This window comes from Balaenoptera physalus (assembly GCF_965194825.1).
Source record: "Balaenoptera physalus genome assembly, chromosome: 10".
Taxonomy (NCBI): Eukaryota; Metazoa; Chordata; class Mammalia; order Artiodactyla; family Balaenopteridae; genus Balaenoptera; species Balaenoptera physalus.
In genome coordinates this window covers 10,982,975-10,994,464 of record NC_138889.1, presented here as the reverse complement: position 1 = coordinate 10,994,464, position 11,490 = coordinate 10,982,975, and the positions used below count along the sequence as shown (strand labels likewise).

The 11,490-nt window shown below is 40.3% G+C and overlaps 1 protein-coding gene across 1 annotated transcript in view; it reads right to left on the bottom strand.

Annotated features, from left to right (window-relative positions):
• Positions 1 to 1,229: 1,229 nt before the first annotated feature.
• Positions 1,230 to 11,490, bottom strand: part of CLMP (CXADR like cell adhesion molecule) — a 93,971-nt gene continuing 83,710 nt past the window's right edge. Inside the window, exons 4-8 of the mRNA XM_082410919.1 lie at positions 7,488 to 7,689; positions 6,629 to 6,796; positions 6,036 to 6,158; positions 5,322 to 5,463; positions 1,230 to 4,741 (exon numbers count right to left, since the gene is read on the bottom strand). Of these exons, the coding sequence (XP_082267045.1) occupies positions 4,441 to 4,741; positions 5,322 to 5,463; positions 6,036 to 6,158; positions 6,629 to 6,796; positions 7,488 to 7,689 (936 nt within the window). The 3' untranslated portion in view covers positions 1,230 to 4,440. The remainder of the gene's footprint in view (positions 4,742 to 5,321; positions 5,464 to 6,035; positions 6,159 to 6,628; positions 6,797 to 7,487; positions 7,690 to 11,490) is intronic.

Genomic DNA, 11,490 nt, shown 5'->3' with positions numbered 1-11,490 from the left:
TCAAAGGATGTCCTTTCTGTATTTGCCTTCTGGGGGAAAATGTGGGCTTGAGTCCTTGGAGGTATGTACCTAAATTCTCCCCACTTCCCAAGGAGTTCGTTTTATATGATGCTTTCACAGGGTACAATGTGCTTTCATTTGTTATTTCATTTAATCATCAAAACGATTCTGAGAATATTCATTCCTGTGTTAGGAGAGAAATGAGGTTTAGAGATGTTATTTGTGGGAAGTTAAACATCTGGCTGAGCTACAGTAGAACCTAGCTCTTGATTCCAGAATCTTTGGTCTTTTTTTATTAGTAATTTCCTTCCTGAAAACACGTGTAACTGGAACTGCAGAGAAAGATGTATACTTCTTGCAATTTTCTTTAGCATCTGCAGACTTCCTCTCCCCACCCAATTTATCGAGTACAATCTCTGAACCACACCCTACATTTTGCAGCTTTTTAAACTAACCTCTGAACTACCTACAAGATTTGAACCGGTGGAAAATAGAACGGGTGCCCAAATCCATGGGTTTGGGGTATCCCACCTAGTAGCAGTGATTACAGAAAGCTGAACAGATAACCTTCCCTTCTGGTCACTTTCAAAACGCGTTCTAGGATTTGAACTATCTTCTTATCGACTAGAATGAGTCAGAGTTTATATATTTAAAGTTCAGATTATGATAAATGTCCTGTCTCCACCTCTTTAAATGCACAGGGTTTCAAACCCACTCAGGATCTAAAGTTAAAGTTTGGGTGCCTGGGGCTCCAGTCTGAGGCCTAGGGTTTCTGACTAGGGAAGAGGGTCATGATTAACATTTTTTGAGTGCTTGTCACAGGCCAAGCACTGTTGTAAGTGCTTTGCATATATTACCTCATTTAATTCTGTGAAATTTTTTTCAGATTTATTTAAATCTCATAGTGTTTACTTTTCAGATTTCTTTAAACCTTGTAGTGTGTACTTTTTTACTGGCACTTCACCTTGATATAAAATACTTGCTTAGTAAATATTATTTGTTATTTTGATAAAGTCCTTAAGGTCAGAAACTCTGTCATGAACTTTGTCATCACTTGGTTTGTCCAGGACTACTTAGTATCTCGCCTTGTGAGAAAAAAGTGCTTGGTATATTTGTGACTGGAATCAATAAATAATAGATCATATTCTGTCTGAGTTCTTCTGTTCTTCAGTTGGCAGCAAGCTAATAAATAAATTTCCAATGCAGGTTATATGAGCTTCAGCCTCTCCTACAGTATCACCTTTACTTATTTATTTTTAAATTGCCGACACGGATGCACCTGTAATAAATACTTGGTTTTTGTGATCAAACACAGTCCCATTTACAAGGCAACTTAGAAGTTAAAATTGAAATACAAACAGCTTAACACCAGAAATGAAGCAGAATTATATATGTCTTTTTTGCAACGGCAGTTTTGAAATTGTTCTTATACAGTGTAACAACAAAGGCATCACTTCATTATTTTACAGTTCTAAGTGTAGTGTATGCATTTTATTGAAATGATTATTTTCTAAACATCCACATCATTCCATCTGTATCTTCTTCCTACAAACACTTTTTCTTCTACCATCTATTTTATCCTTTTTTGTTTTATATTAAAGAATCAAATTTGTTTGTCTTGCAAGGTTAATGGAATATGGTTTGAAACCAGTAGTGGCTCAAACTTTGTCTTAAACCCAGAGCCTGTCATATCTGAACCCAAAAGCCTGACTGAAAGAGAAGCACACTATCACTACTAAGACTTCAGCACCTTATCTCTCAGAATCTTCAATTCCTAGAATTTCTCAGATTTCAGGTAATAATTTGTTTTGTGACATTTTTTGTAGATACCCTGTATGAATGGATTTCCAAAATAATATGGATATTCAACTGGTATTTTAGTCTTCTAATATAACTAACCTGTTTAAATAATCTAAACCTTTTCACGCAAAGGGGACTGATGCCTGCTTGCAGAGGCATAGGCAGGAAACCTTAGGTTCAAAGGTAATAAATAATGATAAGAGCAAATTTCTAGTGATGGTACAGCTGCAGCTGCCTTAGCGTACTCATTTGGCTCAGGTACTCTAGGAATGCGAATTCTCAGAATTACACAGCAGATGTGTTATGTTGCCTGGACACCACACTACCAGAAGAATAAGGAAGTGGAGTAAGGAGTTTATATCTTACAATGAGGCAGTGTTAGTATAAGAAGCATTCCAAATGTGCTAGCCCTCTTAAACTAATGGCAGGCATTCTTTACATTACTTCCTCAATGTCTCTTATGTCCCAACTTTTGGTGGGGGGGGGGGGGGCGCGGGCTGGGCCCGTGCTGCGTGGCTTGCGGGATCCTAGTTTCTTGACCAGAGATTGAACCCATGCCCTCAGCAGTGAAAGCATGATGTCCTAACCACTGGACTGCCAGGGAATTACCCCCAGTTACCCCCAAGCCACCCCCATGTTTCCCAATTTTTTTTTTTTAGGAAAACAAAACTCAAGATGAAACTTTCACTCAAGGATAAAACCCTATTTCTTAAAGGACTTTGGAAGGAAATGCATTTGTACTATGTGAGAATTAGATGTAAAAATGAAAATCAGAAATAGGACAAAATCCCAGATCAACTTTTTCCCTTTAAGCACCTGATTCCCATTTTAGGAACAGGGCTTTCATCACCACATTCAGCACTACTTTTTCTTTCCTATAGCCTGCTCCTTTTTTTTTTTAAGACTTTATTTTATTTTTATTTATCTATTTATTTGTTTATTTTTACCTTTGCAGGGCCTTAGTTCCCCGACCAGGGCTTGAACCCTCGCCCTCGGCAGTGAAAGCGGAGAGTCCTAACCACTGGCCTGCCAGGGAACTCCGTGTCCTTTTAATAATAAGAAATATTTTGCTCTACCACTGGTGATCTGTTGACACTTGCTTTAGAGTCTTTGAAGGGCTATTTCAGGTTTAGCATTCTTGCCATAGGATGAATTTGACTAGCAGAGTCGTCAAAACTATTAAAAAGGCAAGTTGTTGTATTGGAGGCTGCTTTCTTTTTATTTCTCAGATACCTTTCTTCTCCCATGAGTTAGCTCTTCTGAGAGCTATCCCGGTAAATCATTTCTGCTCATTCTTTGCAAGATGCCAGCAGTATTTAACAGGCACTAACCCAGATCCGTCCTGCCACGCACTAGTTACCCTCACCATCTCTGCCCTAAATGTTAGTTTCCTATCCTTCCAGCCCAGAGCTAGGCTTCCTGAGAGGCTAAACTTGGAAAATACTGAATTTCTCTCTGTCTCAACCTCTCAGGAGGGAATGGTATGATGTCCATGCAGTGCCATCAGGAAAGGTTGTCAATCCCTGAACTTTTTGATAATTTAAGGCCTAGAATCAGCAAAAGTCCCAGGTGAATCTTTCTCTGAAAATGAAAGAAATGGAGGAAGCTCCAAGTTTGGTGCAATGCTGAACTTCTGATGCCACTTCTTGACATATTAAGAGAAAGCTGATCTAATCTCCCTTTTTAGTCTAGGCAGTCTTGAAATCCTGATTTCATATGTTCACTGAAAGAAGAGACTGTTGTTGGATAATCTTCCAGCATTCTGAAAAGCTCTCTTTCTCTAGAAGACTTCTTTCTAAGGAGATTGTTAAATGACACCTAATGATTGTTTTCTTGCTCCAGAGATATCCAGCAGGGAAGTCCTTAGAGACATCCAATTTGAGGGAAAATCCACAATTATTCCAGCATATATTTCTGATATTTGTCAGTGGCCCTCTGAACATCAAGATGGAAAGTTTTTCACAGTCCCTTGTTACACATTTTGGACTCCCCTTTTTTTAGTTCAATATAAGTAGGAAGATTAGTAGTGAACAGAGTGGGAAAATCTCAATCATTCTCCATCTCCCACTATTTCTCAACTCCTCTTGAAATTAATATCCAAACTTTCTGGTAAATGAAGTCAGGTCAGGATGGAAAAGACATGTTTCCTTTTTTGGAGTTTTTCATGGTGCAGATAGGTGTGATATAAGGCTGTGGGTTCTGCTTGACTCTGAATAATCATAGCAATCCAGTAGGTTTGCAGAAATGCATAGAAAATTTATGAACAACACCTCATTTCTTAACAATGGTGAGTCAAAGTGTTGACACAAAACAGCCCAAGTGAGGAATTCTAAGTGTGTTCACTTCCCCTCTCCCTAGCCTTTCTCACCACAGGTCCTGGTCCCCAAATGCACAGATTTGGCCCCCGCTCTGGTCTAAAGGCACAGTGAGATGCCTTTTTGGAGACGATCAGCTTACATCCTTTTCCTTGTTTAGTGTCATATAAGGAAAGTGTTCATTTGAATCTCTCCTATGCAGTGGTCACTGCTACTTCAATGACCTCTCGTTTGGTCCGAGGGGGTTGTGTGGCTGGTGGCCGGGCGTCAATGACGAGAAGAGTCCTGACTCCTGGGAAAGGATGGGAGTCAAGTCCGCTGGAACTCAGACAGTTTGGAAGGCTCTGCTCTGGCTGGGGATCGTGCCAGGAGTGCTGTCTGCTTTGGTCAGGGTAGCGTGGTGGACTTTCTTTGGTTCAGACCCTCTTGCCTCCGGCCCCACTGGACCGCAGGTGTGGGTAGCCAGCCCTGGCCGGGGCGCCGCTTCCGTGGACGGTGTCCGCTGGCTGCGGGAGCCGCTGTTTGCCGTGGAGCGCGTGGAGGAGGAACCCGAGCGTGAGCTCCGCGAGCCCGAGGAGGAGGAGCTGGGTTTCACAAGGCGGGCTTTCGGGGCTTCGGCATCTTCTCTGAAGAGGAGAAACAGCAAAGATAGATTTTAGGACCACAGGACTGTGAAAGCTTCCGCTGCGGCTGCTGCTTTCTGAGGTTGCCAGATTAACTCCTCAAGGTGGAAACCTCGAGCTACCACGTAGGGAAACAGGGACCCCCCCCCACTGCGTCCTGAGCCCTTGCGGCGGGCTTGGGCGGGTGTGCGGCCCCTTGGCCGGAAGGTCCACCCTGTTACTCTGGGGGAATGGGCACTCCCCACTGGATGTCTAGACAGCAATCCCCTTGACTGGGAATTTGTCTGCAGAAACCCTTTCATGGCCCATAGGCTAGGCCCATTCTTTATTGCATGCCCTTTATAAGTGGAAGGCAACGAGATGGAACGCAAAGTTTATTAAGTCCCTGTTGCGGATAGTTTCACAAGAAAGTCAAGGTGAACCAGTCCTCCTGCCCCTAGGCTGGAACTCCTTACCCACCAGCATAATCCTTTTAACAGATTTAAGATTAAAAGGAAATGGGACATTTTTGTTGGCTGGTCACTGTGGAGCTGGCGGTAGAAAGGCAGCCTGGGTGAGGAAGGGGATTTGGCGGGAGGTTTACCGAATTTCATTCGGTCTCTCTTCCTCCTCGTATCTCTCTTTGTCTTTCCGTCGGATTAGCAGCCACACCAAGAGGAAAATCAGCAGGGCTCCAGCCACCATACCTGTCACCGCTCCTGCAATCATGCCGACGCTTTGTACATCTGTTTTCTCAGAAACAAAAGCAAAAGTAAAACCAAACATAAGCTAAGCAACACATGGACTTAAAAAACATAAGCTCTGGACAAGATGAGTATTTCCAGATCTTTGTATCTATCTTCCTGAGTTCCCCATATACCCTTTCTTGGTGTATGACTGTCCCTCTTGATATTGAAGGGGAGCAGAATACGACACCCCAAAATATGCCTCGTTGACATTAGGATTATTTTTAGCTGATTATTTTTGAGAAACAGCAGACACAAGAGAAGCTCTGCAAACAGAGCAGAAGTTACCCTTTGTAAGGGAAATTTATATCTATGAAGGAAACCTCCATTTGGTTTTGGTCCCCTCCTGGATATAATAAATTTCTTTAGGGGGCTGGAAAATTCACACATACTATAAATACAGAGTTAGCTACAACTGTTGAACAGTCCTTGGTAACTACTGAATTTATTTCAGTGATAGCCATGTTCTTCTGGAGATAAAGATGTTGACCTTACTCTTACCTGTGATTAAAAACATTTTACAATGAACCACAGTGCAGAGACAAAACCAAACCAACCCTTTGGGTACTTACACTGAACAGTCACTCGCACCACACAGCTCTCCTTCCCGGCCTCATTGCCCGCTGTGCACTGGTAGAGCCCAGAGGAGGACATGGTGAGATTCTGCAGCAGGACGCGTCCAGGGTGGTTGTAGTCTACACAAGCAGAAAGATGACTGTAATCCCCTAGTGACAAGGTCTATATTTATCGTTTATTGTGTCACTGACCTAAGATTCTATCAATATAATACGGTTTGGTAAGGATGAGGTGAGAAATTCGATCCCTTTTTGGAATGTGGGAAGAAAGGTGAACATTCCTTTAAACTGCAGTGCATCCTCAAAAGTTACAAAAGATTCTGAACATTTAAGGGATACTAAACACAATAATTAGATATAATGGATTTATAGAGTACATTTATTCCTAATCTCCTTACCACTTTTATTTTTGCCATTTGAGGAAAGAAAAGACAGATTTTTCTGTCCCCGTTTAAGGATGAAAAATGGAAGTTCAAAGAGGTCCAGCAGTGTCTTCAAAGTCACCTTGTGAGTTGCTGACAAAACCAGATTTAGAATTCATGGAGAGAGTACTGTCCTGCTATCAATAGACCGGTAGAAAGATGACTTACCAATCCTAGATTTGGGAGGCAAACGTTCATCCTCTCCCTCCTTCTCCCGGATTCGCTGCCAGTAATACACAATGGGCTGTGTGCCAGAGGATGACTCACACTGTAAAGTCAGGTCACTTCCTTCTGTCAGCTCTCCTTCCAATTCACACTTGGGCTTTGATGGTCTCACTGGCAGAAAAAAAAAAAAAAGATCCCCAAACACCCAATTCAGTGGAAGAACTACATCCTGTTGACTTGTTTTTCCACCCATATGGTCAACTTTTGAGTGTGGATTCAATAGCACTTTGTTACCTCGCCATGCTTTACATCACCCTCCAAAATATACCCACTTCCATCCCCTGCACACGTATACACCCAATTCCAGCTGTTTCCAGTGGTGCTGTTGTAATTTTTAGAGGCTGCCTCAGAAACTCTCTCATCACTTCTCAAAGAAGAGAAACTTTTATAATGGGAAATTTTAGGAAAGTTGAGTGTGATTTTACTAATACTGAAACAGGGACAGAAGTTCATGAACTTGTAAGCAATTAAGAACTTAGTAGCTCTTGCTATCACAAAACAGAGAAATGGACTTGAAGCAGATCTGAGAGATTTGTTAAATATGAGGATACTATTTAAACATTAGAGGATATTTAAATTTTGTAATGGGCTACAACTGTGGAAAACTGTGATTATTTTTTCTTCTTTCATTACGGCTAAAATACAAAACATACACACTTCTTCCCAGGGAACTGGACTAGGTGACATCTGTATAATATGAAGGATTGAACAAGAAGTTTTGTACCAGTGTGACACATTTGCCTATCCCTCACCGAGACCTTATTAATAAGATGTAGGCATTTACGAGGGCACTCTGTCTTACCTAAGACTTTTAAGATGACGTGGCTCCACACATAGCGCCCTGAATTCTTCACCTTGCAGGTGTACCGGCCCTCGTCGCTGGGCTTCAGAGGCTGAATCTGCAGGGAAGCATCACCCGCCAGGAAATTGGAAGCAAAGGCCACTCGGCCCTTCTGTTCCTCAGTCAAGTTATTGTAAACATGACGACTGGAGTAAGTGATCACCTGTGGGACAGACGGAGGCATAGTCAAGTTGTGTGGCTCTCAGCCTTGCCCTCCAGCTGAGGTCAAGATGAAGAAAGGATGGGAATTCCTGGTGGTCCAGTGGTGGGGCTCTGTGCTTCCACTGCAGGGGGCGCGGGTTCATTGGGGAACTAAGATCCTGCATGCAGCCACGCGGTGAGGCCAAAAAAACGAAGACGAGGAAAGGAAAGGAAATGAAACAAAGCAGTCAAGCCTGGGGGTGATTCTAAGAGTCCAAGAGATCTCTGTTCTAAACAAACTTAAATACACTATGTTTGTCTAGGCCTTCCTTTTTCTAAGAATATGAACACCTCATATTTGTGTAGCATTTTAACTATAAAGTAGTAATTGTTGCATTAAATGCTCAGAACTTTTCCATTTTATAGGTAAGGAATTTTATTTTTATTAAAAAAATTTTTATATGTTTTTTTTATTGAAGTATAGTTGATTTAGAATATCATGTTAGTTTCAGGTGCACAGCACAGCAATTCAGTGATATATATATATATATATATATATATATATATATATGTATGTATATATATACACACATATATATACACATATATACACATATATACCTATACACATATACACATACATACACATATACACATATATACACATATACGCATATGTACGTATACACATTTATACATATATACACATATATACACATATACACATATATACACATACACACATATATGCATATATACACATATACACACATATATGCATATATACATGTATACACACATATATACATACACATATAAACATATACACACATAAACACATATAAACACATATACACATACACATGTATACACATATACACATATATACACGTATATACACATATATATAATACACATATATACACATATATACACATATATACATATATACACATACACATATATACACATATATACACACATACACATATACGCATATATACACATATACACATATATACACATATACACACATATATACACATATATGAATATATACACACATACACATATATACACATATACATACATACACATATATACACATATATACACATACACATGTATACATATATAGATATATACACACATATATACATAATACATATATACATACACACATATATACATATATGTACATATATACACACATACATATACACATATATACACATATACATATACACATATATACATATACACACATATACATATATACATATATATACACATATATACATATATACATACATATATATACATATATATATATAAAATCTTTTTCAGATTCTCTTCCCTTATAGATTATTACAAAATATTGAGTATAGTTCCCTGTGTTATAAGGAATTTTAATTTTGAGTTACAGACTCAAGTTCTCACAGCTGAGTCCAGGAAAGAAGTAAATGCACAGAACGGTCCCCAGAGTTGACTCTGAGGGGAATTGAGAGAATGGAGGCTAAGGAGGGGAGGAGACTTACCTTTCCCCTGCATACCTTCCTCACTTTTGCATTTCCTACCACTTGCACATGATCTGGTCAAAGTACATACACTCCTTGTGCTAAGTGCTTTTACATCTAGTTTATTTCTCACAGTTTTTCCAAGTAGGCGTTATCTATCCCCATTTCACAGGCACATAGCAGAACCAGGATTTGAACACGGCCGTCTAAAGCCATCCAGTTCATTGTTTTGGTTACCACAGTTACCTCTCCTTGTCCCACCTGCACTCATTTCGCTGCTCAGAAACTGCTCTTCCAGAAAGTTTGGAAATGAAGGAGAAAATATGAAATGAAAAAATGTGTTTTGTTTTTACAAAAGTTTCAAGTCCAGCTGAAGTTAAGTAGAAGTTTATGGTTAAAATCTAGGTTTGATACTGAGGGATTCATTGTTGGCTTTCCTTCTTTGTCTGGCTTCACTGTGAAGTAGTAAGTTAGGTGGGAAAACATTGTGTCCTTTCCTTCCATAAAATACACGTGAGCTTCATGTCTTTGTTTTCCCTGGTAGGGAGACCAAACTTTAGATTTCCCCAACAGGAAAAAACAATCATGATTTTTACTGGATTTTCATCTGCCTGCAACACTACCTCTAGTTCTTGAAACTTTTCCTGGTTCTCTTAGTCCACCACCTCCTGGTAATCACAAAAACCATGCTGATCTTGTCTACCAAGACCTCAACCCGTATAACTTCAGTTTTGTCCTCCCCGCCACTTAGCAATCATATTCCTAAACTTACTTGATTTAAACATCAGCAAACATTTATGGAATGACTGCTCCCCATCAGGTCAGGAGGAGGCTAGACAGATGAAGTAAAACCCTCTTCTCATCGTCAAGTAATTTATAATCTAGCAGGATTAACAAGGAGAGAAGTATAAACATAGAAAAAGGAATGATTAACTTGAAAGAGTATCAAGAGAGAATGTCCCAGAAAAGTTGGTGGCATTTGAGTTAGGCTTTGAAAGATGAGTAGACTAAATAAGAGATGAGAGAGGCAGGGAGAAGCTTGCTGGAGGGAGCATGCCAGATACACAGAACAGCACTAAAAAAAAGGCAGCAAGCATATGGGAGTCCCCCAAGCACATTTCTGGCTGCAGCTGTTCCAAATTGTTTCACTCGACTTTAAGCCCTTAACCCTATTGTCAATCCCGTGATGCTCTGCGGCACAGGAAACGCTTTCCTGAAAAGGTATGGAGCCATCCAATAAAACGGCCATAAATGCTCTCACCATTATATCAAAACTGTTCAGTATCATCCATTTTGCCCATACCACCTCTCTGAAAAAAAGTGTTTCCTCCTTTCTCTGCATATTCTTTTTCTTCAGCAACTATTTATTGAACGCATCTGCCGGGTGCTTTGCTGGGCACTGGAAAACAAGCAGGAATAAGACACAGTTCCTACACTGAGGGCCTCACAGTTTTGTGGGGGTAAAAAAATGGGGGAGCAGCAAGTAAGAAAACTAAGGTAAACACTGTAATCGATAATACACTTAAAACGTTTTCAGTATTCGATTTTGTCCCCTCACTCCAACCAACACCACAGTTGTGATAATTCTGACATCTTTGTCTCTATTGCCAACATATTTTTGAGCTCCAGTTTTATATTTCCAGCTACCTGGCCCCTATAGATGTCTGTCTTCTCCAGTCTACCTTACATAATAATGTAAGTTAATGCCAAGCTAATATTAATGTAAAACTCACGCTAGCTCTTTCCCAGATCAAAAACCTTTCATGGCTCCACGCCACCTCTGAATGATGACCAGATTCAGACCAGGGACATCAAAATGATCTCTGCATTACCTTCCCAACCTCGTTTCCTATTTAGTCCCCCTCACATTCCTGGGTGTAGACACGGTACATTTCCCTTGCTTTCATATGAGGTGCGCTTTCTTTGTGCTCACATGCCTTTGCCCACTGCATTTTTCCACTTAGAAACTCCCCTTTCTCCATCTCTCCACATAAAGAATCCCTATTCATTCTTTTAAACCCCAAATCAATGTTAATTCCTTACGAAACCTTCCCTGATAGGACACTCAGACTAAGAATGCTGTCATCCATAGCATGTCTTGGCACCATTTTTATGTGAGGAGAAAGTGTGAAAGACAAGACATTGGGCAAACAGGTTGCTGGATCCTCTTTCTATAATTCTGGGCATTGTCTGGGAGACCCTTCAGGCCGCTCTGATTTTATGTATGTCTGTTGCCATTGGCTGTCTTTGGCTAGGCAATTTTGCAACCCGGCAATCGTTTATTTAATAAACACTAATTGAAAACA